The sequence below is a fragment of the Ambystoma mexicanum genome, chromosome 11, assembly GCF_040938575.1.
Source record: "Ambystoma mexicanum isolate Mex_15411 chromosome 11, UKY_AmexF1_1, whole genome shotgun sequence".
In the NCBI taxonomy this organism is placed as follows: Eukaryota; Metazoa; Chordata; class Amphibia; order Caudata; family Ambystomatidae; genus Ambystoma; species Ambystoma mexicanum.
This window is the reverse complement of record NC_090934.1, coordinates 1,272,078,076-1,272,104,230: the sequence shown is the minus strand read 5'-3', so window position 1 is coordinate 1,272,104,230 and position 26,155 is coordinate 1,272,078,076. Positions and strand designations below refer to the sequence as shown.

Below are 26,155 nucleotides of genomic sequence, written 5' to 3'. Positions count from 1 at the left end.
TACACCATGGACCATAACCTCTGATCCCCACCAGGACCGTCAGTCACCGGGAATATTGATTGAGCCTACTCGTACACCTCCCTCTCCACTTCTTGGCTCCACTTGTGTGAAAATTCAGCTTTTTCATCAGCACCCTCTACAATCTTCCCTGCTTCTTTGCTTCCACTCTGCAACCCCTTCATGCAAGTTTGCAAAACTGGTCCTATATATTCATACAACTTGCCTTCAAATCCATTTGGTTACTCGTTCCCCTCTTCAACCTGGCACCCTCCAACTCCTGCTACTCTTGCTACTCTCCTCCTTTGATCCAGCAACCAACTAAATCTCTCTCTCACCCGCCTTGTGCACGCGCATGTTTCTATTCCTTCTCCCTCCTTGTCCCTCCAATGGTACTCCCTCATCAAACATCATAAAACCACCAAAATGCACTCATTCAAATCAGTTTTAAATCTCCATCTCTTCAGCCTTGAAGGAGCACCCACCTTCTCTAAAAACATGACCCCACTCCCAGAAGCAAACCTCACCAGCACCCCGGCAGTTACTGTCATCTAACTGTAAATAGAACCCCTGCATGGCTTTTTCTCAGCGAGTTGCTGTTCTGTTTTAACCCCACAACCAAATGCTCATGTGCCAACTATTCACAGAAATCATTTGTATGGCACCTGCTGGTGGGCAGGGATGTCATTTGGGATTCACCAGGGGTCGCAGCCGCGCCCCTGAGGTCTCCCTTGCTACCGCTGTGCTCTCCCTTGCTACTCCTAAAAAATATATGTATATATATGTATATGTTTTTTTTTTTAAATGTACTCCCCTGGACTGTGCCAACGCCATGTGGCTCTTTGTTTCAGGAGTGGCTGACTTTCTTGTTCAGGCCTCGTAACGAAAAACAGGGGGTTCCACAAGTGTAAGTGGTGAGAATAGGAATAACAAATCATTTGTCTTTCTAGAATTCTATACAATAATTGCTAGAGTCATTTAAGGTTTATTTCAGGCACACTTGAGGGGTGACTGATTTAGTCTGTTCCTAAATACCTCAACTCAGCCTTTCATTCTTCTGAGGTCGATAAATGAGTACCAACACAGAATGGATGATATGGTATGTATATTTTTTCTATTTAAAGCACTTAAGCGTAAGTGCTATATAATAACACATCATTATCATTTGGCCTTGGATGTCTGCTTGTATTCACAGTAATTTGGTAATATGGGCCTACACACATTGATATTAACGATACGTATGGTGATCATTGTTCTTGTATGAAATGTATATCACATAATAGTGATATCGTAACCGTATTTTTCAGAGTGTACTTATCAACAATGCTATGTGATGCCACTTCCTATTTTGTCAAGGGGTGAAAGGTCGTGTTCCATCGCTTCCTGTGATGTCACTTCGGTTGGGGTCAAATAACATCACTTCCTGTGATGTCATCAGAGGTCAAGGGTCATGTGATGTCACTCCAGCTACCCCTGGCATTTTGGTGAAATGACGTCCCTGCTGGTGGGTCTGCTCATTCAACTGTATATTACTCTCAATGTTTTTTTTAATGTGTCCTGATAAATACAAACTAAATAAAATCAGCACAAAGTGCATACAGATACAGCACAGGTCAGATTTTAAACTTTGAACACAGATTTAGGGTCATTTCTTTAGAGTGCAGACCCTTACACACTACCCCATATCTGTGCTAAAGTGTGTTGGGCATTTAGAACCCTATACCAAAAGTATCCATTCTGTGGGACTTAAAAGGAGTAATGATATGAGGTCACCGATCAGTTACAATTAAAGAAATTATCCAATTGTGTGCTGCAGTTGGCTAAGAATTACCACACGAGTGGGTTGGGATGCCTTCCTGCCAATCAGAAGGCTCAGAATGGGGGCTTTGCCAGATGGTAAAGCCCCCGCTCCGAGTCTCCTCGGAAGCAGGAGGCCACTATGTTTCCCACCGGGACTCAGGTGTGTGCGCCCCACGGCCCCTCCCTGTCCCCTTCTCCCCACCCAAACCCCTTTTCCACACATCTAACCCACCCCCAACTCCACCCCACTAGCCTGGCGCTCCCTTTTCCCTCCGAACAGTCGGTTTTCCCGGCACATCCCCATCACGGCAATGGCCAGCATGGAAAGGGAGAAGGGGCTTTGTATAGTTTCCCTTCTCTCTCATCCATGGTGGCCATCTTGCTTTGTAGTTTTTTCAAGTTGGGAAATGGCAAGCACACCGTTTCTCAACTTGAAACTAAAAACTATTAGCATCCCGATATAACATGCCGGGATGCTAATAGTAGTAAACCCCTTGTTGGGGGAGGGGGGGTATTACCGGGTCAGGTAATGCCTGGGACTATCGCCTAGGCCAAGGCAAATGTACATACCGATGCATTACCTGACGAGTAATACCCCCCCAGATCGGGGTTTATTGCTTACTTATAGGCAGCATTGCCTTGTGGAATGCAACTCTGTCCTAAAGAGAGACAGCACCCCCCTATGCCACCCTCCACCCCCCCCCCCCCGTCTTTTCCAGCAGCCTAAAGAGATTCTGCGGAGTCGTTTGAAACGAGGTGTAACAAATATATTACATATGCATTTTTCTGCATCCCTTTGTCTTTCACTCCAATATGGTTCAAGCTTTGCCATAGCCTTGCAGCCCACAAGCCACTGTACTATGTTAACCATGGGCCCACAAACCAACCTCCCCTTTGACAAACCCACTCATCGTTCAAATACGATACAACATGGCCCTGCAAGCAGGGATGTTGCTAGGTCTGTAAACGATCTGGGGCTATGGTAATTTCAGTACTGTCAGGACTCGGGGTTAGCTAGCCTTTTTGGTTGTAGCCTCTGAGATTCTACCCTGGGCTACAACCAAAAGACCCGGGGCTATAGGCCCTTCAGCCCCCCACTAGCAACGCCTCTGCCTACAAGGAACCACCGTGCTCACAGGGTGGAACTCGTTAGCAAGAAAGAAGGCAGAATACTAAAACCTGGAGCTCCCCTATTGCAACACAAACTTCTCATGGCCCAACCTAGCTCACCTAAAAAGACAATTTGCTCACATACAACTGGAACATATATATATATCCCTATTCATCGAGATTGGGGGTTGCTGTAATTAAGATATAGGAGATTCACGATTCAGACGAAATGTGCATACCCCGGATGCAGTAATGAAATTGGTGCAAGGTCAGGCTCACCATTGTTTGACTGCCCAGGTATTGTTTAGTGGAACATATTTAACTTTGGTGTCCAATCATACACTATTGTAAATGATCCAAATATATGTATTTAGTGAAAAAACGTTGCTAAAGGGACGTTATGGTTATATTGCACTAATAAAAACCTATCAAATTCAGGGGGGGGAAGGTTGTTAAAGGGACGCTATGGTTACGAGAAAAACCGAAAAACCCAAGAAATGTGCCAGTTATGGTAAGCTATCGATTTCATCGATGATGTAATTTGTGACATCATCTTTGATGTCCTGGGTGCTAGCGTTAGCAGTGCATGGTGGTGGTGCAAGCTACGGTTGCTTAGCTTACCATAACTGGCGAATTTCTGAGATTTTGGCATTTCACTTGTAATCATACTGTTCCTTTAACAAAGTTTTTCCCTGAATTTGATCGGTTTTTATTAGTGCAACTTAATCATAACGTCCTTTCAACAACGTTTTTTCACTGAATTTCATAGGATCTTATTAGTGCTTCTTAATCATAAGGTGCCTTTAACAAAGGTTTTTCAGTGAATTTCATAGTTTTTTGGAGTGCAAATATTTGTCACAGTATATAAGTTCATAATAATTCCTCTTTTAAGATATATGAAAGAACAACAAACCTCCTTTAACAAAGATATTTTTTTAATGCATACTAACGAGTGTCATTATCTGCAGCGCACGCTGGGGATGCAAGTCATGGTGGAATTGCCTAAGGCATGAGACTCGAACATGACCCCAGCCCCAGCAAACCACCCCTGTTATACACTTCACCTACCCTGCATCCTAGTTCAGAGTCCACTATACCATCATGATGTGACCAACGGTCAGTGCCCATGACTTGCAGCCATGGTCGGTCTTCACAATCCAAGGACTTTGGCCATGCCACATTCCCCAACAATCAAATCAGAGTAGACATATATCCTTGCTGGGTGCCAGACCCACTGCCCAGGCAGCAAAGTTATATCACAATTTTTTGTACTTAGAAAAAAATAAAACACAGGATAGATTTGCAAAGCCATGCTTTCAGGTCCTTGCTGATGGTCCTTGCGCATGTTTGCTGCAAACCCGTCCAGCACTTCGGGCTGTAGCCACAAGCGGAATTCTTTTTCCCATTAAAATCTATCCTGATTTCGAAAAACGTTACCACGTTACCTGGTGGTCATGGCCAGTAGCCAGATTGTCCACTGGCAATGGCCACAGGCTATAATCCAGTCACCAAAGGTATATCACTAATTTTTGTACCTACATTATCACACTTTTCAAAAACTAAAATACAGACATATTTGCGAAGCCATGCTTTTTGGGTTTTTGCCAATGCTCCTTGCACGAGTTTGCTACAAATCCGTCCATGTTTTATTTTTTGAAAAGTGTCAAAATGTACATACAAAACATAGTCATATAACTTAGCCCCCACTTGACAAAATCCATTCAGACTTTGCACAAACATTTAAGGTTGGCTCTATAATCTGTCTTCAAACGTTTGTGCAGATTCGTCAAATGGCAACCAAGTCATAAGCCATCTAAAAATATTGAGATCCCTGTCTCATTTTGCCCCCTCATGACAAAATCTCACCAAACTCAGTGGTCGAAGTGAGCGGGAGCGGTCGGGAGCGGTGCTCCTCTACTTTTTTAAATTACCTTATACAGCTCCTAAACTTTTATTTGAAAAATAAACCGTTCCGAAACGGTTTCGTTTTAAAATAAAAGTTTAGGAAGACATTGCAGCTTGCACTTTCAGTGTGCTGCACTGAACGTACCCTTAAACATCAGGTGCAAGTGTTTTGGTGGTGTATATTGTGTGTGGGAGGGGACATGATGATGGGGTTTGTGGGGAGTGGGTGCAGGCCAGCAAGGACCATAGTTCCCATACTTCTTTTCGTACACTTCGATCACTGACCAAACTTTGCAAAAAAAATTCACATCTGGGTCTAAAATCATTTTGCAAATGTGTGTGCAGATTCTTCAAATGGTACCAAATGAATTAGCCTTTCAAATATTTTGATACCCCACTCTAATTCTGCTCCCTCTTGGTGAAACAGCACCAAACTTGGCATTCAGGGTTGTGTTTAGAATGATATTGCAAACTTTCATGCAGTTTCTGTCATGATCTCTGCTTCCAAAAGGTCAGGGTTTTCCCAACTCCCTTGGAAGCAGATCCATAACCCAGGTTCCGAGTGCCAACCAGTCCCAATTGGGACCTTTTCGACCCAGTCCTGGCGCCAGTGGCACCAGGCTCATAAATATGCCCAGTCCCAGCGCTGGAAGCGCCGGGCTCATAATGCTTGGGTGGACTTACCTTCAGCAGACCATGCTGCTTACTTGCCTGCCAGTTGAGCCTCTGATCCTCTTCTGTTTGGAACTACTTTTCCTGTTGGGTGGGGCTGGAGCCACTCCCTAGATTCAGAACACTGGAACTCTTCTGGAAGGCAGGAACTCTTTTCTTACCAGGAACTCTTTTCTTACTTGGGCGTGGCTGTGGAAGGAGACACCTAAGCACTACAGGAGGCTATTTAAACCACACCCGGTGGATGAATCTTGCTTTGCGTTATTCTGCAACCTCTGCAGCAGAACGCTCATCGTGTCTTCTGCATCCGGTCCTGGGCCTAAGGAAAAAGGCTTACCATCCTGAATCCAGTCTTCAGCAACACTTATAAAGACAAGAAAGAACAGGTTAGCATTCCGGCATCTGAAAGGCAAAGGCTTACCATCCTGAATCCAGTCTTCAGCAACACCTATAAAGACAAGAAAGAACAGGTTAGCATTCCGGCATCTGAAAGGCAAAGGCTTACCTACTCTTCGTGCGCTCCGGAGGTCTTCGGCGCTGCATCCCGCATCTGAAAGACAAAACAAGGTGCGTTTAAAGACATTGGGGAACTTTAATACTCACGTGCCATTACTCCTTTCCACATCTAATCCAGTGGGTATTCCGGCACCCTGCAGCCGCTCCGAACTCGTACCTGCAAAATAAAAAGACAGAGCGCATAGTGAAGCAGGCAACAAGCGCTTACTTACATGCTTCCAGGCGCTTCTATTCATCACACGGGCTCCATCTTCAACTCACTTCAGCCCGTCATCCGCCATCGCCGGAACCCTGCAAAACAAGAGACATCATTACTAAAGACTTTAAAGACATTTGAATGACTCGAAACTTACCGTTCGTGCAGTAAACGACGGACAGCAGTCCTCTGAAGTCAAGAGGCCTGCGCTACCTATCCAGTGAAGAAACTGGTTACAGCACCCTGCCCTGAGGCAGATGGAGAGCTCGGCATTCACTTACCTAAGGTGAGAGCGTTAACCTTTGGGGGTCTACAGGAGAGGAGAAGAGGAAAGAGATAGGGACACCCCAATAACCCCAGTTCATTAACCCCATATTTTCTATCTGCAGACATCTTACTCTACACGTCAGGCATACAGTGCACAGAGGTCCAGCCCAAAGAGCCAACCGGGTGCTACACATCACCTTTGAAGATACGGTAGTCGGCCAGTCAAGACCGGCGCCTCTGCGAGAATCAGGTGAGCGTTACAGAACGCAAAGCCTACCGCAAAACTCTCGCCCAGGCGCTATGGAAACCTCGGATACTGACCCCCTAGCCCGGTTACTTGGGGAACTAAGGGCAGAAGTGCATGCAGCTCGTCAGGAAACGAATGCTCTAAGAAGGGAACTAATTATTTCCAAGGAGAGAACAGACAATCTTGCTAGACAAGTGCTACAGTCACAAGCCGGACAGACCCCGTTACCCGCATCAGGGGCAAATCTTCCTTCAACATCCTCTATGAATCCAGTGCAGATCAACCTACCTGGGAATGTACCTCTGGCTCCGCCCGAACGATTTTCTGGTGACCCAAAGAGGTTTGCAGTATTTATCAATCAGTGCCGGTTGCGCTTCTTATGCCGGCCAGCAGCCTTTCCAACTGATCAAGCAAAAGTAGCTTTTGTACTTTCGTACCTTAGTGGCAATGCGGCAGACTGGTCGATCCCTCTAGTTAATCAAGATGATCCGGTTCTCCATGATTTTCAAGCCTTTCAGCTTAGTATGAAAAAACTGTTTGCAAGACATTCACAGGGGCAGGCCTTGGACAATGAGCTTCTTTCGTTGCGACAGGGTAATCAAGACCTTTTGGCCTATATTGCATCTTTCAATAGACTAATAGTGGAAACTCAATGGCCTGAGGACAAAAGGATTACGCTGTTTTATAGAGGTCTACGTGGAGAGCTCAAAGACGTTTTAGCCCAAGTAGTGAATCCCCCACAAGACTGTTCGGATTATATAGACTTGGTCGTTCAAATAGATCACAGGCTGCAGAACAGGAAGGCCGATCGTTCCAAGTTTGATGCTCGAGTATTTTCCAAACCGCCAACTCCTTCCAAAGGAGTAGACTCCGGGGAACCCATGCAAATAGGGGGTCTGAAAGGTCCTCTAACACAAAGGGAGCGGGAAAGGAGGAAACAGTTGCAATTATGCCTATATTGCGGAAACTCAGGGCACTTTCCTCGAGACTGTCCGGTGAAACCTGCCAAGAAGGCAGTAGGAGCTGCAGTTACCAAAGTTACAAACTCTGAGCAGGGAAACGACCTCGCCCGACAAGAATAGAGGTCCTCTTGCCGAGCGTGAAAACCAGTTCCGTGACCTCGCATTTCGTGATACCTATGGTCCTCATTAGCCCTGATAATCCGGATCGATTACATGCAATTGAAGCTTACGTCGACAGCGGTGCCATCGGCAATTATGTGGATCATGAAATGGTTTTGAGGATGAATCTAACTCTTTGTCCCAAGGCTGTAAAGGACGTCATTACTACGGTGGATGGTACGGAGATAGCCTCCGGGCCAGTAACGCATACCACTCAAGAGGTGACGCTAGTAAGTCAAGATGGACACCATGAGAAGATCGTGTTCGATGTGATCAAGGCCCCTCAGTTTCAGATTATTCTAGGAATACCTTGGTTAGAGAAACACAATCCTCTGATCGATTGGCGAGCAAGAACGGTCCAGTTTCCAGAATGTGTCTCTACTTGTCACCCTCCACCTGGTGTTGCACTGGCCGCAATTTCTTCAGAGACTCCCCAGTTACCTCCCGAATACCTAGAATACCAAGATGTTTTCCGGAAGGATCAGGCTAACTCTCTACCTCCTCATAGGTCTTATGACTGCCAGATAGACCTGATACCTGGATCTACTCCTCCTTGTAGTAGAATTTATGCCCTCACCGAGCCTGAGAACCTTCACCTTCGACAATACCTGGATCAATACCTGGCAAATGGGTTTATTCGTCCTTCCAAGTCCCCTGCTTCTTCAGCTTTGTTCTTCGTTCCAAAAAAGGAAGGAGACCTTAGAACTTGTATCGATTATCGCTCCCTGAACCAGATCACCGTTAAGAATAGATATCCATTACCTTTGATCCCTGAACTCCTGGACCAAGTCAGAAAAGCATGCATATATACAAAGCTGGATCTTAGAGGAGCTTACCACTTGGTACGAGTAAAAGAGGGCGATGAATGGAAGACGGCCTTCCGCACCAAGTATGGGCTATTTGAATATCAGGTCATGCCCTTCGGACTTTGCAATGCCCCGGCCGCCTTTCAATATTTTATGAACGATGTCCTCAGAGAGCTCGTAGATGTATGTGTTGTTGTTTACATTGACGACATCCTCGTTTATTCTTCATCGGAATCTGAACATCGGAAACACGTGAAAATGGTCCTCGAAAGATTGCGTCAACACAAACTTTTCGCTAAGTTGGAAAAATGTGTTTTCAACGTGACTGAAGTTGAATTCTTGGGATTCATATTATCACCTGGCGGAGTGCGTATGGATTCAAAGAAGGTCGATGCAGTTCTCAAATGGCCATCACCATCCTCCGTAAAAGGTGTGCAAAGCATGTTAGGCTTCGCTAACTTTTACCGCAGGTTTATCCCCGAATTCTCTCGAATAGTCCAGCCCATCACTGCCTTGTTAAAGAAAAACAAACGTTTTGAATGGTCTACCGAGGCGGAACAAGCTTTCCAGGATTTGAAGACTAAATTTATCTCTGCACCAATCTTAAAACACCCTCGCCCCGAACTCCCCTACATCGTGGAAACTGATGCTTCAAGCCTTGCCATGGGGGCAGTTCTATCACAAAAGGACCCGGTAACCAATCAGTTGCATCCCGTGGCATTTTGGTCCCGCAAATTCTCGCCTCCTGAAATCAATTACACAATTACTGACAAGGAACTTCTGGCTATCAAGTCTGCCTTTAAGGCTTGGCGGCATTATCTGCTGGGGGCCCGACACACCGTTACTGTGATTACGGATCACCGAAACCTGCAATATTTGAAGACCGCAAAAGCCCAATCCTCTAGACAACTCCGTTGGGCATTATTCTTTGCCGAGTTTGACTTCATAATTACCTATCGACCTGGTACAAAGAACGGTAAAGCCGAGGCCCTTTCTCGGATGGGAGTGGAAGAACACTTGGTCAACCCTAAACCTGTACCAATCATTCCCGAACAAAGAATTCTGGGTGTAATCGCCACAGAATCCATAGAGGAAGTTAAGGATAAAGCCAGGCAACTTGTAACTCCAGCAGACATACAGAATTGGCATCTGCAGGGAAAGGACTTTGCAGTAAAGGACAACTTATTGTATTTCCAAGAACGATTATACCTACCCAGCACAGATTTCCAGAAAAAAGTAATCTCTTGTTATCACGACTCTTTAATGGAAGGTCATCCCGGAATAGCCAAGACCTCAGAAAAGATCAAGCGCTACTTCTGGTGGCCATCTTGGAAAAAAGATATCAGAGACTTTATAATGTCCTGTGGAGTATGCGCCCAAAACAAGAGTCAAAAGGAAAGACCAGCAGGCCTCTTACGCCCTATTGACATCCCACCTCGCCCTTGGCATACGCTTTCTATGGACTTCATCACCGATCTACCTCCATGCTCCGGATACAATACGATTCTAGTAATCGTGGACTTATTCTCCAAGATGGCGCATTTCATTCCGCTCAAAGGCTTGCCAACAGCAGCAACTCTGGCCCGAGAATTTCTCGAAAACATCGTCCGACTGCACGGTTTTCCTTCGGTTCTAATTTCGGATCGAGGTAGTCAATTTATTTCTCATTTTTGGCGAAGTTGCTGTCGGTCGGCTCAAATTGATGTGAGACTATCGACCAGTCACCACTCTCAGACCGACGGACAAACCGAGAGGACCAATCAAACTCTGGAACAGTATTTACGCTGCATGCTGCAACAAACTGAAAAAAGTTGGAAAGACATCCTTTGGATAGCCGAGTATGCCTACAATAACTCTGTCCATTCGGGAACTGGGAAAACCCCGTTTTTTCTTTTGTACGGCAGTCACCCTCGAACCTCGGAGTTGGATCCCCTCCAAGATCTTGAAACACCAGCAGTAGACTACCTGCATTCTACAATCACCCAAGCCTTTAAGGAAGCTGTTTCTCACCTTCAAAGGGCTAAAGAACAATACAAGAAAGGAGCAGATCAACATCGGAAGGAAGCCCCTCACTATCAAGTAGGGGATCAAGTCTGGTTATCCACCAAATATCTATCTCTAAAAGGGCCACGCACATTCAACCCAAGATACCTTGGTCCCTATTCCATCACTACCATAGTAAACCCAGTAGCGGTCAAGTTGGACTTGCCCCCGCACATGAAGATACATCCGGTCTTCCACGTCTCTCTATTAAAACCCGTGCAACCTCAAACCCGACTAACCAAATCTCCAAAACCTATCCTAGTGGATGGAGAACTCGAGTTTGAAGTCAAAAGCATTCTGGACTCCAAGATCTCCAAATCTAAACTATTCTACCTAATTGACTGGAAAGGCTACGGCCCCCAAGAGAGATCCTGGGAACCTGCTGAATATGTCCACGCTCCTCGCCTAATCAAAAGATTTCACCGATCATTTCCTGACAAGCCAAAACCCCCGGAGAAGCCCGGTTTGGGAGGGGCCTTGAGGGGGGGTACTGTCATGATCTCTGCTTCCAAAAGGTCAGGGTTTTCCCAACTCCCTTGGTAGCAGATCCATAACCCAGGTTCCGAGTGCCAACCAGTCCCAATTGGGACCTTTTGGACCCAGTCCTGGCGCCAGTGGCACCAGGCTCATAAATATGCCCAGTCCCAGCGCTGGAAGCGCCGGGCTCATAATGCTTGGGTGGACTTACCTTCAGCAGACCATGCTGCTTACTTGCCTGCCAGTTGAGCCTCTGATCCTCTTCTGTTTGGAACTACTTTTCCTGTTGGGTGGGGCTGGAGCCACTCCCTAGATTCAGAACACTGGAACTCTTCTGGAAGGCAGGAACTCTTTTCTTACCAGGAACTCTTTTCTTACTTGGGCGTGGCTGTGGAAGGAGACACCTAAGCACTACAGGAGGCTATTTAAACCACACCCGGTGGATGAATCTTGCTTTGCGTTATTCTGCAACCTCTGCAGCAGAACGCTCATCGTGTCTTCTGCATCCGGTCCTGTGCCTAAGGAAAAAGGCTTACCATCCTGAATCCAGTCTTCAGCAACACCTATAAAGACAAGAAAGAACAGGTTAGCATTCCGGCATCTGAAAGGCAAAGGCTTACCATCCTGAATCCAGTCTTCAGCAACACCTATAAAGACAAGAAAGAACAGGTTAGCATTCCGGCATCTGAAAGGCAAAGGCTTACCTACTCTTCGTGCGCTCCGGAGGTCTTCGGCGCTGCATCCCGCATCTGAAAGACAAAACAAGGTGCGTTTAAAGACATTGGGGAACTTTAATACTCACGTGCCATTACTCCTTTCCACATCTAATCCAGTGGGTATTCCGGCACCCTGCAGCCGCTCCGAACTCGTACCTGCAAAATAAAAAGACAGAGCGCATAGTGTAGCAGGCAACAAGCGCTTACTTACGTGCTTCCAGGCGCTTCTATTCATCACACGGGCTCCATCTTCAACTCACTTCAGCCCGTCATCCGCCATCGCCGGAACCCTGCAAAACAAGAGACATCATTACTAAAGACTTTAAAGACATTTGAATGACTCGAAACTTACCGTTCGTGCAGTAAACGACGGACAGCAGTCCTCTGAAGTCAAGAGGCCTGCGCTACCTATCCAGTGAAGAAACTGGTTACAGCACCCTGCCCTGAGGCAGATGGAGAGCTCGGCATTCACTTACCTAAGGTGAGAGCGTTAACCTTTGGGGGTCTACAGGAGAGGAGAAGAGGAAAGAGATAGGGACACCCCAATAACCCCAGTTCATTAACCCCATATTTTCTATCTGCAGACATCTTACTCTACACGTCAGGCATACAGTGCACAGAGGTCCAGCCCAAAGAGCCAACCGGGTGCTACACATCACCTTTGAAGATACGGTAGTCGGCCAGTCAAGACCGGCGCCTCTGCGAGAATCAGGTGAGCGTTACAGTTTCTTTGAGTGGAGCCAAAGTTATAAGCCATCCAAAAACTGCTTTTCACTGACCGTATAATGCAGAAATATGCAAGGATGACCCCGAACATCTGAGATGTTCGCGAACGTCACAGCAATGCCCCCATACATCTGAGATGTTTGCAGACTTCTGAGATGAAAAAACACCAGTTTTTTTTTGTTTTTATGGTCATATCCCATCCCATCCTCATCACCCCTGACCCCCCCCAGAGATTGTTTCATTAGTTTGACAAGTGTAATGTTGTGTTTTTTAATATGATTTCACATCGATGTTCGCGGACTATGGGTGCAGTTCGCGAATCCAATGTGGCGTCCGTTTCAAAAGTTTTGACACACCTCACAATTTTAATTGACCAATCAGTAGGCACGTATGATGTCTGCAAATGTCAAACAACTTTCTGATTGGCCCAGAGGCATCCACATACTCCGAATCAGGAAGTGAGTTTACAGACTGGACCCAGATATCACTCATTTTTTGGACCTACCTTTTGGCCATTTAAAAAAAAATGCCTTGATGGATTTACACCAAATTTGCAAAAGCACGCTTTCGGGACCAATCCACTGTTCCTCGCGCAAGATTGATGCAAACCTGTCCAGCGATTTAGGCTGTATGCGCGAGAACATTTTATTTCCATTATGTCTATGAGGTTTTCAAATGTTTTGGGACACCCTATAACTTTGCCCCCTCCCTTGAAGAAACTGCATCAAATTGTGCATAATCATTCGGAGGTGGCCATATACTGTTTTTCCAAAGTTAGGTGAGGATACGACAAACGGCAGCAAAGTTATAAGCCGCCAACAAAATGTGTTCTTCCTATGGGTTGAGTATTTTAACCAAAACTACGCGGCCCACCGCAGGCCGTGTAATAATTTAAAAACAGGGCGATAGCTCAGAAAGTAAAGTGCTCTCTTAGGACAACTGTCCCAGCAAGGCAGACTCAGCCCTCCATCCTTCTAAGGTCAAAAGATTCTGTACATTAAATTGTCTAATGTAACATCTATAACTAATGTTTAAAAGTAGGAGGAATCTAGCATAAAGAGCTATTTACAAAGGTGACATTATTATTATGAATGCAAGCCATTTTTACCACCCCATTATTATTCTGGCTTTTATAATTTGAAGATGGGAGTTAAATGTCATAATACACAATCTGTATCTAATACAGAATTTGGCAGACGAAAGTTAAATATTGTTTTAAATAATGGATAAATAACTGAAGGTTTTCTGATACCTGGCAATATCTTACCTGTATGGGAGAAGACATACTTGTACTTATAAACAGAATCATAGGTCTTCTGAGTTTGATTTACGTTTTGATCATCAAGCCATTATTATGAGTGGGATAAAACAGGGCCCTTTCACTTATCCAACCGTTCTTCAGCAACATCGTCAACATACAATACCAGTAGGGTGTCAGTCAACCCCTAACTCTTCACTTTGGGGACTGGATGACCCATTGCTGCTAGACGAAAGTCTTTAAGGCAATGGCCAAAGAGCATATTAATAAAATAATAATGATTTTTTCTTATATAGTGCTTGCAAACCTCATTTCTTTGCACTCTAAATAAGAAGTTGTTGGGTATAAGGTAATATTATCCCCATATATATGGTCGCCGTAAATAATATCGCCAGGAAAAGGTTGTGGTGATATTATATGGGTGACCATATATATGGGGACAGGGACAATTAAAAATAAAAAAACGGCAATTTTTCGGTGATATTTTTGCATGGCGAGATTTTTGTGGCGACATTATTACATGGAACCAAGTGTTGTTATGAGCCAACTTAATAGTTGACCTCAAAAGGATGAAATATGACATTGGATCTGCCACTATTTGAAATTGTGGTCGGCTGGTCACACACAGTGGTCAACAAGAGCCATCACCTAACATAGAGAGTCATCTGGTGGGCACTTGTAGAGTATCTGTCACGTTAATTAAGATTCAAAGTATTGTAGAGTCATATGAGAGTCTTTTAATATTCCCTTTGGGGTGACAACATCTATTATAAGCCTGGAAACATCAGAGTAATACTTAAATACCTAGTGAGATGCTGGAAAGATTGGCACTCCTGGATCTGCAGATGGATACGCACAAATATAATGATGAGGAGACCAATCAGATGTATGCTAAACGTGAGCATGTGGGATATTGTACATTTACCCAATCAATGTATGAGAAAATCGCAGAATAATAACTCGTGGACATACTCAGTACAACCAACTAAGCATCAAGATGTTAAAAGTAATATTTTATAGATATTCCATATATACCTAACCGGAAGATCAAAATAAGGTTCTATGTTCTTTCATAGTCTGACATAATTATGAATGCCTTTTAAACGTGTACAAAATGATGAAAAGGTCATTGAAACCCCTCTCTGCCACCAATTTTTTAATATTCATGAACCCCCAACCTCTTGTCTGCCCTTTCCCACCCCACCCCCCACCGCCAAAATGTCGATGACCTTTTTCATAATTTTATACACGGTTAGAATGTAGTCCTAAAAATGGCAGGCGATGAAATGACGTTATACCCAAAATAATACTAATACAGAGAAAGGAAATTCCAAAGACGGCTCACGGGAATGGTTCTGCTTGCTTCGCTGTTCCACGGCTAAAGCATTGAGGTTAGGAAAGCCCTTAGAAATATGGCAAAAGAAATTAATGGTACAAAAGGGTTTTCACACATTTGGCCCCCAAACTTACATGGATGTCTAATTTATTGTTACAGGGCGATGGAGGCTGGGATTCAATTTCTAAGGGTGCTTTGAGTCTGCTGGCCAAGCAATATAATCTGCAGATAAGCTTCTTTAAATCCAATCGGGCCTAACCTAAGGCTAATAAAATATTTCTGCATGTACGATTATATCCCCCAATAGACTCCACTGCTTGTTTTTGTAAATAGATGAACAACATATATACTTTAAAATTAGTTTGTGCATGTGGTAGTTCGTGGTTTGGTCTTGCCTCCAATTTGTGTACTTTCTGCGAGGGAGTTTTTGCATTTGAAATCAATGACTCTCCAAATACAAGAATGGTCTTTTCAAGCAATTCAGATGGGAATATTCTTTGATGCAAAATTGCTATGCACTTGACTGCCAACTATCACATTTGTCCAAGCTAACCACTGTAAGTCTGATAGAATCCCGACCCTAAGGGAATGGAGATAAAATAATCAAGTCAATAATGTTCTTACAGAACACTTACCATCCGACAAATAATTAGGCACTCACATTTCTCTCTATCTCCGAAATTTTAAAGAAGGAAAGTATCCTTGTCTTATAGGATATTCTCCCTCACCTGCCTTCGCCCTTTGTTTGTCTTGGGATGTTGAATTTTATGCGAGGATACATTTGATCTTTGGAGAACATAGAGTATTTTCAATCTGAGGGGAATTGTTTAAAAGAAAGGACTTATCTGTGCTTTCTAAATAAAACTTATAATTACAAAGTCAGCTAAACATTTAGGGGCATTATCATTTTAAAACATTTACACTCATCTTCCTTATTGCTGCACTTACTTATTTGGGTACAATCTTGAAAAGATTACAAAAAAGAGGACTTAGTGCTTCGCTACTAAAACCAAGATCTGGGTATGGCCATGGCTAGTGAGTGAGTTCACAGAACACACCAAAAACCTAGTAGTCCTATGAATGATCGTGATCTTATTTGACTAAGGATTGTCAGTCTTGTGGGGCAGGGGCAGTGGCGCTCCCTTGAGAAGGAGGAGATGGCTTTCGAGACCACTTTGAAGGTACTCCATGTGTACACAGATTTTTGATTGATGGAGAGTTCCATCCAGGAGCTTTTTGATAGAAAAGAAAATTGCCTGAATCATTAAATGACGAACAGGGACTTGTGCATATCATGTTGTTGCATTTGGAAGCTGAATAGCCATATACCAAGAGAGAGAGAGAGGGAGATAGAGAGAGAGGGAGAGAGAGAGGGAGGGGGGTGAGAGGAAGAATAAGAGAGTAGGAGAGGGAGAGAGAGAGAGAGAGGGGGAGACAGATAGAGAGAGAGAGAAAGAGAGAGAGAGAGAGAGAGAGAGAGAGAGAGAGAGAGAAAACTGGGTAGCCAGTTACAAGGTAGGATTTTCTAGCAATTCAGCACTTCTCTGTTCACAAGGTGTATAATGTGGATGACTCAATTATGTATTTCCTGAGGTTTGTGCGGGGGCGGCACTATGCTTCGTATGTAAGGGCTTTAGTAAAAAGACATCCATAAATATGTATTGCATGCTGTTTGGAGACAAAGACTCAAGTAAGTTTATCAAATAGTCCCACAAGCAATTAATCTGGTGGCCCTCGCAGTTGGTACAGGATTCCATTATGAAATGTGTACTTGAGGATTATTGTTGCCTTCAAGGGTGTACAGTCTGTCTGTAGATCGTAATGCCGTTACTTCAAATGGCATAATATAGCATTAACCCGCTGTTCCAAAGGATGGAACAGGTGGTAATGGCTCATGCCAGGTTAAAGGCCAGAGCGAAGTGAAGAATTTTAACGAGGGCCCCAGGACATTACCAGCTGTTAAGCCCTTGGAACCGTTGGTTAACACCATTTGCACCTTCCAACGGGCTGGGACGGAGATAATTAAAAGTAATTTCTTTCTGTGAACGGGTTGCCTCGTAGTGTCCCGTTCACGGACAGAAAAGACTGTTCAAAGATGGCTGCCATGCAATGGGTAGTTGGGGCTCTCTATGGAGCCCCTCGTCCCTTTTCATGGAGGCCATCATGGGCAGAGCAGAAGGAGCGGCAGCAACCGCAATAAGGTAAGCGGGGACGGGGTAACAAAAATAAAAGGGAAACAGAGGGTGGGGGGGAATAGATGGCATGTGAACCAGCCATCGAGCCGATTGGAACATAGGCTGAGATCGACAGTTTCAGCCTGCGTTCCAAGCAACCTGATTGTCTGGCTCACCCAGGCAGGGTGCTAATTGCATTTAATTTCCCACCTTGAGATGGGATTAGAACAGTGTCTTCCTAGTATGTAGGACAGAGGTTCCTACCCTTCCGTTCCAGGGTGCAGTTCTACTTTCTAGCTCAATGGTGGGCTTCCTGTGCCTCCATTCTGGGTCTGGAGGGCTTTTTTGTCCCTCCATTTCAGGCATTACTTCTCCTAGACATTGTCCTTTTGTGAGGGCTTGTAAACAGACTCTTCTGCCGCCATTGCTCAGCGCGAGTAGATGGGTGTATATTTTCTTAGCCTTGAAGAAGGGCTGGTGGTTCCCTTCCTTTCCATCCACTTTCTGAGGGCGTTTGATACTGGAACTCTTTATTCCTAATAAAAAACTCCAGCTAAACTGACAGGGAATTATGACATGATCAGCCAGCAAAAGACTGTCCCCCCGTATGGCTGTCAGTTCAATATCTTCCCTCACAGTCTGTTCAGCTTCTCTTTTTTGAACCCTTTTGTGGTGCCCATCGGTCATTGCCTTCTTTGCTAGCCATTGCCTGCATGCCATCTGACCCCCGTCTCTGAGCTACGCCTTGCCTAAAATGTCCCCTTACGCTAGACTCCACTCCTATCAGGTCTACGGAACTTTAGCTGACATATGTTTCTACAGATGGCTCCACCTCCCACTCACAGAGCTGGCTCTGCCCACCTAAGCAGCACCACCATTAACTCTTTCTTTGTCAGACTCAGGCCTGCAGTCTCACTCAGCAAGGCACGGGCTCCCTGGAGCTTGGGGGTTTGCCCTTCAAAGCCTATGGGGGCTCCAATACTGTAGGGCTCTTGCAGTGGGATTTTCTGTACAGCATAAGCCAATCTACCTGATGTCTGTTTGGTATGATGTAGGGTGATGGGGCTCCAATAGTTTTGGGCTTTTGCAGTGGGATCTTCTGCACAGCATAAACCAGTCTGCCTGATGTCTGTTTGGTATGATGGAGGGTGATGGGGATCCAATAGTGTAGGGCTCTTGCAGTGGGATTTTCTGCACAGCATAAACCAGTCTGTCCGATGTCTGTTTGGTATGATGGAGGGTGGTGGGGCTCCAATAGTTTAACACTCTTGCAGTGGGATCTTCTGCACAGCATAAACCAGTCTGTCTGATGTCTCTTGGGCATGATGGGGGGTAGCAGGCACTAGGATAGGTCTCTTGCAGTGGGATCTTCTGCACAGCATAAACCAGTCTGCCTGATGTCTGTTTGGTATGATGGAGGGTGGTGGGGCTCCAATAGTTCAACACTCTTGCAGTGGGAACTTCTGCACAGCATAAACCAGTCTATATGATGTCCGTTGGGCATGATGGAGGGGCAGGTACTAGGATAGGGCTCTTGCAGTGGGATGTTCTGCACAGCATAAACCCGTCTGCCAGATGCCTGTTGGGCATGATGGGGGGTAGTGGGAACTCGGATAGGTCTCTTGCAGTGTGATCTTCTGCACAGCATAAACCAGTCTACCTGATGTCTGTTGGGCATGATGGAGTGTAGCAGGCACTGCGATAGGGCTCTGGTAGTGGGATCTTCTGAACAGCATAAACCAGTCTGCCTGATGTCTGTTTGGTATGATGGAGGTTGGTGGGGCTCCAATAGTTAAACACTCTTGCAGTGGGAACTTCTGCACAGCATAAACCAGTCTATATGATGTCCATTGGGCATGATGGAGGGTAGCAGGTACTAGGATAGGGCTCTTGCAGTGGGATCTTCTACACGGCATAAACCAGTCTACTTGATGTTTGTTTGGTATGATGGAGGGTGGTGGGTGTTGTGGAGACAACTGCATGCTCCACCTTTACATGGGACTACCTTAAGAGAAAGAGAGTCGAGGGCATGGGAACGGAGGGAGCAAAAGGTGGGGCTACTAGAGCCCCGGAAGGCAGTACTGTAAGGGGGAATAAAGACAGAGGTTAGATCAGCAAGCGGCTCTGTGTCTTGCTATGAACGTGTGTGTGAAATGGAAGCGAGCAAGCCTGGTCCTGCGTACTCTGGTGTAGTCGGACGCAACAGTGGGGCTCCAATAGTTTGGGCTTTTTTGCAGTGGGACCTTCTCTACAGCATAAACCAGTCTGATGTTCGGTGGGCATGATTTTTAAGGTGATGTGGCTCCAATAGTTTAGGGGATTTTCTGCACATGTTCAACCATTCTGCATTCATTGGGCACGATGGAGGGTGACAGGGCTCTAACAGTGTAGGGTTCTTGGTGCGGGACCTTATGCACGGCATAAACCAGTCTGCCTTATGTCTGCTGGGCATGATGGAGGGTGGCGGCCATGAGGATAGGGCTCTTGCAGTGGGACCTCCTACACGGCATAAACTAGTCTGCCTTATGTCTGCTGGTCATGATGGAGGGTGGTGGGACTCCAATAGTGTAGGGCTTCACAGCATAAACCAGCTTGCCTTATGTCTGCTGGGCATGATGGAGAGTGTCAGAGTTGGCTACGAACCAGCTGTGTGTGGCAAATCTTAAGACCTTTACTAGGGTGTGGTGTGAGTCTACCACTAGTAGGGTCGCTGCTTGCATGGCTGAAGCAGATAAGGGGGATGCAATGACATTGATGGAATGGCATAAGTGCAGTAAGGTACACAGATCAAGGGATAGTGAGGACAATCCAGGGAAGCGCATGCACATGTGATGTTATATCACATTGCACAATTTCACTAACTTGTGCACATTATTTAGGTTCCCAAGAATGCTTCTCGGTGCACGTTCTAATGAAATTTAAAATACGTCCCCCCAAAACAACTCCTTTAAATAAATAACGAATCGATTTTGAAGCACTCTGGGAAAAGCGGGAGTGTTTGGGCTTCTGCCCCAGACAGGAATTAGAAATAAAAAAGAACAGCAACAAACACCTAAAAAATATAAAGTATTCAAAGTAGAAAACAGAAATGGATAGGGGTGGTAACAACTCCAAATCTATTGAAAATAAATTGCAGAAGCAGTCTATAAAACATTATATAGAAAGAATTCATTATCAAGAGCCCGCTATGTGATGTACAGTTCTTTCATGGCAGGCATGTCAGTAAGCTCGGTTGTGCTAGATTGAGTGCTATGCAGTGAGATACTTAAGTAGGAGCCTGGCTTTGAGATGTGTTAGCCATCAATTTATACAAATAACCCATGGCAGACTCAGGCACTAAGACCTTACTAGGTTTGAACCCACAGAGTTGCCACCACACAACATAACAACATCGCATTTGTCCTATTTAATCAGCTGTTTTATCACGTATTAGATATAAGGGCAATCACTTAATTGCCAAGAGGTTGCAATCAAGATCCCCAGGCAAACATGTGCAGTGAGTAAGGTGAAGATTAACTTTACCATGTCCTCGTAAGCTCCATTATCAAGTCCTTTCCCTGGACCCTCGATCTTCCGATCTCTCATTTCCATCTTGCTTTCATCTGCAGAACAAATGACCGAAAGCAGAAGTGAGCTGAGATGCAAAAGTTTGAAATGGACATTGCAAAACACCTTTCTTTACCGCTCATGCACACTCAATTCCCATCAGACTCATAGCAGGTGTTCCTGCTGTTTCTTACAGGGCATTCATTCATTCATTAAGCAATAAGTAACGAGCTGAGGGGGGAGGGGGCATTACCGCTTCAGGTAATGCCCTGGGGCCCATAGTACAGGCCCTAGCAAACTCAGGGCCTTTACGCAGGCCCCACGGCATTACCTGAAGCAGTAATGCCCCGCTAGCGAGGGGCTTATTACTATTAGTATCCTGGCCCGTAACAACGGGGTACTAATAGTGACTTTTCTAAAGTTGCCTGATGCCTTCGCCGGTGAGCTCCTGGCAAAAAGAAAGAAAAAAATGGGCTCCACAAAACGGAGTTAAGGGACTACAAGTAGTTCCTTGTCTCTTTCAATGGCAGCCATGGGAAAACGAAGAAAAAAGATGGCCGCCATGGAATGGGAAGAAGGGACTACATGTAGGCCCTTCTACCTTTCCATGGCGGCCATTAAAAAGTGATAACAAAATAAATAAACAATGAAGATGGCTGCCAGAGAACGGGGAGAGAGACTACACGTAGTCCCTTCTCCCTTTCCATGGTGGCCATTCGAACATTGAAAAGGACTGGGAGGGAGGCTTTCTCGTGCAGGCAAGGACTCAGTGAGGGCCAATGAGCTTGCTTGTTACAATGTCATGTAACTAATTGAGTCTTGTACAGCACAACTTCTACCATTTAAATGTTCTCTTGTGAATAGATCCTGACTCATGATGTAGCCCTCCTCCAGAAGTTTAGACTTCAACTCCCATGATCCCTATCCAGTACAGTAAGTGGTGAAAGAGTGTGGGAGTTGTAGCCCAATCCATCTGGAGGGCCACATGATGAGTAGCCAGGATATAATGTGTGTCTTTCTGGGTGTGCAGGTGGGTCCTGCCATTATTTGCTTGAGGCGTAGAGTTGTAGGTTTGCAGAGGGGGTTTTGACCGCAGTGTAAGTAGTCCAGCCAATAGTTTAGGAGTTACGTCGACTGCCAGTGAATGCCGTCTTTGACCACCTTAAGCAGTGCTGCCCTCGCGGCCTGCCTGACAGTTCCAGAGCAAGAAAAAAGTTAAGTAAAATGTAAAAAAAATCCAGAAGGGCACATGATTTTGGACATCATCATACACATCCTCTTTTCTACTCATTATAATGCATCGCAGGGACCCAGCCCCCTTTCCAGAAGCCCCCTCGCTCCCTGTTCACCATCAGCAAACTCAGCCAGGGAGGGAAAAGGGAGTGTAAAAACACTTCAGGTAGCGCCAGGTAAGAAGCTCCATGGAAAACACTGGCAGTTGGGGACAAGGAGGGCGAAAGGAAGGACAATGAGAGAACTGGGCAAAAAAGCAAGGCAGTGGCGTGCAAGTGGCTGCTCTGTGACTCGAGGTCAGAGTTCAAGTGCGTACGCATTTGAGATTGAAAAAAGGACCAACGATGAGAAAAACTAGTACAGCGATCGAAAGTAGGAGTCGAAGAAAGCAAGCAATTTATAAAAGACATTTATTATTATGAAGTATATTTTTTAGAAGATTTTTGTACTCTTGTACAGGTAAAGAATTTGCCTGTGAGCAAAGATTACTTTGAAACCTAAGAAGCAGTGAAATAGCAATTACAGGATAACTTGCTTTTCCAGTCACTCCTTTCAATGCATATCAAGCCTTTACTGCCACTTTTTTGGACGGGAACGAAATTACCGCCATTATTACCACACCGCCCATTTCCGAATTTGGAGGAAATGTGGAGGAATCCTTAACTTTTGCTCCAAAAATCAGTGGATTTACCACAGTGGAATTATCGCTCGTGGTAAATTCGCCAAGTCCCTGCAGAGTCCTATGGGCTCCAGGAAGAGGGATTTACACCTCCCTACCACCACTCGTAATCTCCTGGTGAGCTCACAGGACGAGTGGCAGTAACGGTAAATGATTGTGGTGGAAATTTGGCAGATTTAGCACTGAATTACCATCAAACTCATAATGAAGCATATTGTGTGCTAATTGTTTGATTAATTGTGAATTCGGGGGCCTAAGACTGATTTTTCCTAAGGTTAAAATTGAGCTTTTCTCCACTTTCTCCACTTGTAACCTCACCAAGCAGGTGCTTCGATATGACAGCGTAGTTTTACCAGGGGATAATAAAAAGGCATCCAAAGATCCACCACTTTACTTCCGGTGGTTAGTAGCTGTGGGTCGGGAGGATAGCTCAAGGGCAACGCGCTCACAATGGAAACAAGACGACGCAGAGCAAGACAGGTTCGCTCCCCGGGTCCACGTTTAGAAACCCCTGGGTATTAAGAGCGTTATAAATAACCAATTACAATACAATTGTCCTTGATTGAAAGCAACTCTCACTGCAGAAACATTTGCAGGCCCCTGTATTAGGGTTGTAGTGTGTTCAAATCCTGCCATAGCAGATCTTCAGGAATGTCCCAGATTGCAAAGCACACTGAGGGAGGAGGAAGACCAATGATAGCTGCCTCGCTCACAAAGCGCAGGTACCACAGCTGCAAATGTGGATGGAAGGAGGAGGCAACTCTACACAGGTCTTAATTTGCCACCACTTTCTGGTGCAGCTAGTAGCTGCCATGGAATCTATTGGATGAGGCTTCATCTTAAACAGTGCATCTTTTGCCGAAGGCTCATTCATGTGGAGAACATGAGTCTGTGTACAGATATCCCCTCTGTGTTCAGAGATAGGTAGATGTTTCTGAGCATTGGAAGGTTAGGCCTATCTAAAGGTCCATTGTGTTGGTCAGTGCAAAAATCATCCTTGTCCCATCGCTCATGGCCGCATTAAGGCCTAGACGCAGTGCTTTGTAGTCACACCAGCCACTGATGATCCTGTTGGAAAAGTCTGACACACAAGCAGAGACGTTGCTAGGGGGGTAGCTGGGGCTATAACCCTGTGTCTTTTGGTTGTAGCCCTGGATAGAATCTCAGGTGCTTCGACCAAAAGGCTAGCTAGCCCCGAGTCCTGACAGTCCTGATATTAGCCTAGCCCCTGATCTTCTCCAGACCTAGCAACACCCCTGCACACAGGTAATATGGGAAGAAGTTGGCGTAAAAGGAAACATCAAAACACGTTGCACATATGTCCACTGAATCATTGATGCTGTAGCAGGCTCGCACTGGCCTATATGGCAATATGGCAATGACCGAAGCAAAAACACAAATGCTAGTGTCGGCAAGTTTTTCATTGGTGCCCGAGCCAATTTTATGCCCCAGTCCGACCCTGTGCAGTAGCACCTGATTGTTTAAACCCCTTCCCAAAATTTTGCCTAGCGCCAGTGGCGAAGGGTGACTCCACCCGGTAAGGTGAAATCCCTGGTAGGCGCTGGATAGACCCAACGGAAGCACGTGGAGATTCTAAGAAATCAGAAACACTGAGGGAAAACTGTTGTACAATGTTTGAATGACTAGTCATTTCCTGTATTCAGCAATATGGTCACCCTGAACTTAAACTCATCAGTTGATGTCGTAAGAAATATGATTACAGGAAAAATAGTGTAACCTACCCTTCGGTCCACGAGCCGGGGACTCTTCGAGGTGGCAGTTATTATTCAATACCAAGTCAACAGATTCACTATTTAGTTGCACCCAAAATGTGCATTCCAGTATATTTTAGCACTAAGATTCCAGGGAATAATTAGGAGAAAGGGCCGGCCTATCCATCTTCACTTCTAGGTGATTGAGTTTGCAATGTCATGCACGATACATTCCTAAGAATTGCAAAAAAGCATGATTAAACAGTGCAATGTTATGCTCCCGGGGCTCATGAGTGCAAGAGACTCGGAAGAAAACGAGGCCAGGCTACGTGTGGAGGAAAGGACCAATCACAGACACACAAGAACTCAAGTGATTTCACATGTATGGCTGACGGCTGATATGATAGGTTTGCAGCGTGGAAAACGACATTGGTAAAATATCACTGGAAGTAAACATTTTCCTGTTGTTCTCTGTGCATGACACAGCGGGCCGCATAAAAACACCCATCTATATTGGCCTCCTTTTTTTTATACCTCTCGAGCTGGTCCTCCCAAGGCCGGGTAGAAGTACATGCTGAAAGTCACCTCTGTGACAGTGTAAACATCAAGGGCACAGGAGAGTCAAATCAAAGTGGGTCATATATAGTTTGTGCATCTTAAAAGTGTGACTGTTATGTTGTGGGCCCTGTGCCCGGGCCGCTTAATAAGGATTCAAGAGGTCTTTAGTGGGTGGCGGGGAGTCACTGCCCGCGGGCGAGAAGACCTCCCCCTTTTATTGCCGGCGGTGTGCAGGGTTACCTGACACGGTGCCTGCGTGCACCGTAACATCCCCTTACAAACTTTCCCCCAAAACATGAATATGTAACAGTAACCACCATTGCAGAGCATAGTCCTTCATTATACTTGCTATTCAAAGCCGTCTACTCCATCAAATAGTCTCTCAGCCGCCATCTGGTAGCTCTCGGTCAGGGTCCCCAGCCTGGTGTTGGCCCTCCTCGCTCTCAGAGGCCACTCCTGTTGGCGTGCCCTTGATGTGACGAAACCAGCTGCAGTTGGGGTTGAGGGATGAGCCCTCGCAGGTCGCCGTGATCATAGTTCCTTTGCGAGCAGCCACCATCCAGGGAACTGGGTCATGCAGAAGGCATACCATGTGTGTGGGGTTCCTGGCCCTGGCTAGCACTTGATCACCGGCCTCCAGTGGCAGTTCCACGAGGCCATGGCGGACTGACTCTCTGGCATTCGACTGCTCCTTTCGCTCTCTCACCAGGGTGGGTTTGAAGGTGCCCGGCGACCAAGCCTCACGCTCTGGGATTTTGGACCTGACTTTGCATCGGAACAGTGCTTTGGCCGGGGACAGAGCTATGGTTGAGTGCGCGGTTGTGCGGTAGATCAGGAAGAACTCTGTGAGGGCAGGCTCCAGTGCTTGACCCCTCTCCAGGGCAATGTGGAAAGCTTTGTTAAGTGCCCTCATAAACCGCTCAACATCGCCATTGGCCCGGGGGCAGCACAGTGTAATTCGGTGGTGTTCCACGCAATGAGCCGTCAAGAATGTGGCTAGCTCCTCGCTTTGAAATGGGCACCTGTTGTCCGACCATTTTGACTCAGGAATCTGAATGTG

At 45.6% G+C, this 26,155-nt stretch overlaps 1 protein-coding gene across 1 annotated transcript in view; it reads right to left on the bottom strand.

The window, feature by feature from the left end:
- Positions 1-26,155, bottom strand: part of LOC138504843 (sodium/nucleoside cotransporter 2-like) — a 239,484-nt gene that overhangs the window by 186,399 nt on the left and 26,930 nt on the right. Inside the window, exon 2 of the mRNA XM_069625280.1 lies at positions 20,890-20,969. Within this exon, the coding sequence (XP_069481381.1) occupies positions 20,890-20,958 (69 nt within the window). The 5' untranslated portion in view covers positions 20,959-20,969. The remainder of the gene's footprint in view (positions 1-20,889; positions 20,970-26,155) is intronic.